Source organism: Petromyzon marinus, chromosome 40 (genome assembly GCF_048934315.1).
Source record: "Petromyzon marinus isolate PM22_M1 ecotype Great Lakes invasive population chromosome 40, UKy_Petmar_22M1.pri1.0, whole genome shotgun sequence".
Classification (NCBI taxonomy): domain Eukaryota; kingdom Metazoa; phylum Chordata; class Hyperoartia; order Petromyzontiformes; family Petromyzontidae; genus Petromyzon; species Petromyzon marinus.
The window spans coordinates 5,195,441-5,202,181 of NC_133706.1; the positions used below are offsets into that span (position 1 = coordinate 5,195,441).

The following is a 6,741-nucleotide window of genomic DNA, read 5'->3' on the forward strand; positions in this document are numbered from 1 at the left end:
TCTGTGTCTGTGTCCCCGTGTCCATGTCCCCTGTGTTCTCACGTCTCTGTCCTCCCCCTCCCGTGGCTTTGATCCGTGTCGCTGTCTCTGTCTCCACACCCCCCGTGTCCCCGCGTCTCCCCACGTGAACCTATTTCGAGTCTCCGTGTCTCTGAATCCCACCCCCGCCCCGTCTCTCTCTCTCCCAGTCCGTCCCCGTGTCTCCTGCACACCCCACGTCTGTGTCCCCGTGTCTCCTGCACACACAACCACCACCACACACACACCACCAGCACCACACACACCGTGTCTCCTGCACACCCCCACGTCTGTCTCCCCGCGTCTGTCTCCCCGTGTCTCCTGCACACACCACCAGCACCACACACACCACCAGCACCACACACACCACCAGCACCACACACACCACCAGCACCACACACACCACCAGCACCACACACACCACCAGCACCACACACACCACCAGCACCACACACACCACCAGCACCACACACACCACCAGCACCACACACACCGTGTCTCCTGCACACCCCCGTGTCTGTCTCCCCGTGTCTCCTGCACACCCCAACGTCTGTCTCCCCGTGTCTCCTACACACCCCCGCGTCTGTCTCCCCGCGTCTCCATATCTCTCAGTTCAGTACTCCGGTGTTATCGATACGCCGCGTGTATTAACAATAATTATCCATCTCCTCCACACAATCTCCCCTCCCGCCATATCTCGGTGGTGTGCCCTCAGTGCCCCCCCCCCCGGGCCCCCCAACACCGCTCCCCCCCGGGCCCCCCAGCGTGCTCACCTGGCTCGCCTTGTGGAACTGCTTCTTGAGCCCTGCCACGGACATGGCGCCAGCCTCGCCCGCAACGGCGGCGGCGGCAGCGGTTGACGGCGGCGGGGGCGGAGGAGGAGGCGAAAGGAGCACGCGGGACGGATGGGCCCCGGGGCTCACCACCACCGCCACCACCACCACCGCCAACCACGTCGTGGGAGCAGTGTCCCGCTGCTCTAATTGGCGAGGAGGAGGAGGATGGTGGTGGTGGTGAGGAGGAGGACTGCGCTCCTCGCTGCGGCGCGGATCCCGGCCGTGACGTCACCGCGCCGGGGAAGCCCTCGCGCGACGTCACCCCGCGTGACGTCACCCCGCCAAACCAACACGTGCAGCAGCAGCAGCAGCGGCGGCGCGTCGTTAGTTTAACGCGCAGGGATTCGCGACCAATATCGTCCATAATAGAGGTTTTTGGGGTTAGATCGCGTGCTCTGTTCCCGTGACAATCACTACGAGTTGGCTGTGTCGGGTGGTGGCGGGTTTAACGACACATATTTACGCGATCTAACCCCCCCCCCCCCCCAATAAAAAACCTCTTATGAATGCATCGATACTTCATCATCATCATCAGCTATGATCAATCCACTGCTGGTGGTTGAAGGCCTCCCGCCGGGATTGTTGTCGCAATGTTGCTCACGGTTCCGGCAATGTAAACACAAGGGGGCTTTTTGTTGTCCCCCCCCCCATCTCCGATTGGCACGGTTGGCTACGTACGGTGCGAAAGAAGTTCAACATACATCTAGCAACTTCACACGACCACTCTCAGACGTATTTCATTCCTTGCCGGCCACTCCACAATTATTCGTATTATTCTTGGTAACGCATCAACAATCTCTGTTTCATATTTCCACAAAAACAAATTCAAATTTGTTGGAGCCAAAAATCTGCATTTTGACCTTCCATAGTTATATTTCCATTTAAATTTCGATTTAAAGCGTTATGTTAACCAGCGGTGATTGTTTAAGCACCCACAACCTGGTTTTGCCCTTCTGGGACTCGTCAGCAGTCAGGCGTGTTTAACAAACACCGCTGATGTCGACGTTCAGAGTGGTATTGGTGAGCGCGCCCTTCCTACACCACCCGATCCGCCTCCATATCGCGATCCTGCGATGTAAACATTCCACAGAGCACAGGCACGCAAAGTGATTCAATCACTCCATCTCCGCGGGCACGTCCTCTTGGACAAACTCTGTCGTTAGTCTCGACCACCGGGCCACCCATCCCTTTCAGCGACAATTCCTGGCCATAACAACGTTTCTAAGGAACAGTTCGCATGATATCAAGTGGTTAATCCACGCGTTCCTCTATATGCCTGGGGTTGCCAGGTGTAACGAGGGATTATGAATTCATTTGCCCCGACATCTGGTTACGGTATTGCGTTGAACTTGATTACAGTCTTGATAGACCTAGTGCTGAATCAGAAACATATCCGGGTTTGGTCTGTAGTGGAAAACGTGGCAGATCAACGTGTGCCCGCCCTCTCGGTGTATTTTCCACGCTCGGATCTCTCCCGTACTTATTTTCGCACTTTTCAGTTCCCGATTCTCAATGCAACGCCTGGCGCGCCGCCTGCTGGACTCGGCGTGACAGTTCACTTCGTCTCGTGGCGTTTTCCAATGAAAGAAGACTCGAGGCGGCACCGTCAGAGTCGGGATTCATCATCAACTTTAGTTTTTACATCATTAGACCCCCTTTTGCCAGCACCAAAATATAATAATAGGGGATTTTCCCCCTTTTTTCTAGCAACAAAACAAAACCTTTTTTTACGAGGATTCATGTCTGCATTAACCACAATACATGCAGTAGAAATGCAAACAAAAACACTGATAATATATGCATTGTCCTTGGTGTGGACCAATCAGTTTCAAGGACAATGCATATATTATCATAGTGTGTTTTGTTTGCATTTTGACTGCAGGTATTGTGGTTAATGCAGACATGAATCATTGTAAAAAGGTTTCAGTTTTGTTGCCAGAAAAAAGGGGAAAACCCCAATTATTATACACTAGTTTTGTTCACCAGGGGGGTTGGGCCCGTTCAGCTACAGCAACTATTGGCGAGGGTGAGGAGGGGGCCGAGAATAAAAACTAAAATTGTAAGACTGTTGTTAATTTTGCCTCTAAAGAAGGCGAGAAAACCCCCAATAAGCCACGTCCATCGTGACGCGGCTGAAGATGCCGAGGACATTACCAATCTGAACGCATCACCTCTGTACTCTGTCCCTATCGGATTAGACGAGTAGTCAACTCGATCATCTGTAAAGTAAACGACTTACTGGGCTTATCATCTCAGCGGTCCACAACCTTTTTGGCACCAGGGACCGGTTTCGTGGAAGACAATTTTTTCACGGACCGGCGGGGTGGTTCATCATTGGGTCTTTCCCCCTTTTCAAAGAAGGTCTCCAGCGACGTTTGTTTTTTTACTCATTTTGGCTACTAGGGGTTAGCTTGTGGGCTTGCCAACACTGTGACTGAGACAAGTGCGCAGTGCGGGAAAGAGGCGCGGATGGAAGTGGTAAATAATAAAACATTGGGCGGGCCACGTGCGGGCTCACCGCTCTCTCCTCCTGCTGCTGTGCGGCCCGGTTCCTAACAGGCCACGGACCGCTATCGGTCCGCGGCCCGGGGGTTGGGGACCCCTGGCTTATATAATCCGATAAAACCAGCTCTTCACACCTTTTCAGTCACTAGCAAATGTAATGGGCATATACGCGTGCACACGTCAGCACTTTACGTCGTTCGCATATTCCAGGGTTATTACTCCAGCCGAGTAATTGTTGGCCACAAGCTCTCTGGTGGTTCACGGATGCCCGTTGAGGTTAATCAGGATGGGTCACACTGCTCGGTATATTGGCTATCGATGATCTAGTTTGGCATAAATCGTATTTTTTTAATATTTAGTTTGGTACGGTTGTAGCGAGCCACGGGCATGTTAATTTCCCTGGGGCGATAACATATTTAATTAAGGCTCTACCCAGTATCAATGACGTGATACTAAAATCTGGTCCCACGCGCACACAACTATCGGATTATGAAACGTGTCTCTCAAGTCTTTTTGGTTCAACATCCGTATAAGGGGCAAAGTTCGTCTTGTTTCGACTGCCGCGCCGGGACATCGAACCGGCAAGCTCTGGCTTTCAGGGGTCCAGAATGTGAAGCATTATACCACCACAACATCCGTGCAGATAAGAATACAGGAACAATTACGAACACGTACTATTTATTACGTCTATAAAGGCAGGTTCAGTGCCGCATTAAGCTAGTGCCGGGCCTGTAGCATATGTTATAAAGGGGCCCTAAAAAAAACAAATATAAAAATATTTTTTTTACTTGCGTAGTACAGTAATTTTATTTTTTCATTTGCTATACAGCCATAAAATACGACAATTCGCTAACCTTAAACACCCAGTCGTTCATAAAAGTTGAAGGCAGTATAGTACTATAGTAATAGAGCAAGTGCAGAATCACTGAACCGGAATTGATAGCTTGAAAGCATTTAGCGTGAGGCCCTTGAAAGTGCGGGGCCCGTAGCATTTGTAGCTACTTTTGTTACAAGGATAATCCGGTACTGGGCAGGTTGCTTTGTTTTTTAAATCTGTTAAATGAAGATACGAACCCATCATGACAGAATAATAGTGCGGGATGAAGCACAATGCTTTTCAAACAACACACGCAGGAACGTGTAACACGACGCACGTGGGAACGTGTTGCACAACGCACGCAGACGTTATGCATTATGAAAAAACCATCAGCAGTTCATGAACAAGTCCGTTGTCGTCTCCTTGTCTTAGGTCACCAGTAAAATATTGTTGAGTATTTGTGATTGCCTGACATCATGAGCAGCTGCAGCAGGGATGTAGTAATATGTGGGGCGGTTTTATCTCTATTGGGACTCAGCTGTCAACCGGTGCCTACCTTATTACAGACCCAATTCAGACCTTATTGGTCACCCCGTGCTCCTTATAATTCTCAACGTTCATCCTACAAAGTACCATCACAAGGGAGAGAAGCACAAATAGACAAAAACTTGTTTTTGGTCATATTGAAACGGTTGTACGCCGTATGGACCTAAAAACTAAATTTCCCTTTACAAGAATACGGAGTATTCTGTCTGAGACCCTGCTTCCATTCACTGGCAAGACCACCTCAGCTGTACTTAACTCAGCTCACTTGGTTTCTCTAATCAAAGACATCTCACTGTCTCCAGATGATTTGCTTGTCAGTTTCGATGTAGTCTCTCTGTTCGCCAAGGTACCTGTGTCTGACACCATAGCAATCATTGAAGACTTGGTCCAACAGGGACTGAATTCTGATGTGCCAACTTTGGTGAGGCACTGCCTTACCAACATTTACTTCCTCTGGAATGGTACATTCTAAAAACAAGAGGAGGGTACCCCAATGGGTTCTCCCTTATCGCCAGTGGTAGCGAATGTTTTCATGGAGAAATTTGAGACAGATGCCATCCAGCCGTCCACCCTACGTCTTTCCTTGTGGAAGAGATACGTGGTAGCGAATGTTTTCATGGAGAAATTTGAGACAGATGCCATCCAGCCGTCCACCCTACGTCTTTCCTTGTGGAAGAGATACGTAGATGACACGGGCGTCATCTGGCCACATGGCCAGCCAGCAATAAACCAATTCTTCAACCACATCAATTCCATACACCCAGACATCGAATTCACCATGGAAGAGGAAAAAGATGGCAAGTTACCACTTCTGGATGTTTTGATCGAGAAGAGGCCTGATGGCTCGTTGGGACATTCTGTCTCCAGGAAAGCCACCCACACGGATGCCTATCTAAAGCCTGTCTCCCACCCACCATCCAGCCCAGAATTCCCTCATCAAAACACTACACCATAGGGCCCATTGCATCTCCGACCAGCACCACCTAGCCAGTGAGCTGGAGCACGTACACCAAGCCCTCAGGATGAATGGATATTCTGACCGTACAATCCGCAAAGCTTTAGCCCCAACCATGGGGAGACAACCATCTGAGGACCCAATCAAAACCATCACTTTGCCATACATAGCAGGGGTTACCAAAAATATTTCCAAAATCTTAAACAAACACAAGATCCAGGTTCGTTTCAACACAGTAACAAAAAATCCGTGATTTAATCCCATCTGTAAAGGATGTGATTGCTGACAGGCAATACCCTGGTGTCTACAAACTAAGTTGTGGCTGCGGGAGCAGTTACATTGGGGAAACGAAACGATATGTCTCGGACCGTGTTCGTGAACACAAGGCAGATCTGAAGCACGGTAGGACCAATACCTCTATCGTTGCGGATCATTGTTTTAACGCTGTGGGCACACGCAAAATGTATTTTTCCAAGACGAAGGTGCTCTGAAAACCCACTTGCTATCATTAGAGATTTGTTCATGAAGCATCCAGATATATAAACAGACACAACTTCAACCGAGAAGATAGGCACAAATTGAGCAATCATTGGAAGGACGTGATTAACCAGGTAACGTCTTACCTGCTGTGATGTTTCCATCCTTCCTGCGATTTTAGCTGACTCTCTGAGTTGCATTATTAGGTTAGATGTCTTTGTATTGACGGGCTGGATGTCCTTCTCGCTCAGTCACCGATGCTGCGACATACTCGGCAAGTCACCGATGCTGCGGCATATTAAGCTCGTGCTTTGACATGCTAATCTGTCACAATACAATAGCCACTTCCACAGGCTCAGGGAGACCATCTCTGGCCCCGCCCTCTTACCCTGAGGCTGCACACATCGCAGGCCTACATAAGACCTTGGCTCTCTCTCTCTCTCACCTGCAGACGGTCGCCTGTGTTGTGATCGAAACGTCGTGATCTATTAATGTTCTATCTACGTGACTTTACCGAAAGAACCAAAGAGTATGGGTTCCTGCAGTCACGAAAGCTTCAAATCTAGATAAATACGGGGTAAACCGCA

The 6,741-nt window shown here is 49.6% G+C and overlaps 1 protein-coding gene across 4 annotated transcripts in view; it reads right to left on the reverse strand.

The window, feature by feature from the left end:
- LOC116950856 (endophilin-A3-like) overlaps positions 1 to 1,094 on the reverse strand; it is a 69,371-nt gene extending 68,277 nt beyond the window's left edge. For 2 of the 4 annotated variants that reach the window (XM_032968982.2, XM_032968981.2), the window contains exon 1: positions 792 to 1,094. In XM_032968982.2, coding sequence (XP_032824873.1) covers positions 792 to 836 — 45 coding nt within the window. In that variant the 5' untranslated portion in view covers positions 837 to 1,094. The remainder of the gene's footprint in view (positions 1 to 791) is intronic. The other 2 variants (XM_032968984.2, XM_032968983.2) reach the window with 1 other exon arrangement.
- Positions 1,095 to 6,741: the final 5,647 nt, after the last annotated feature.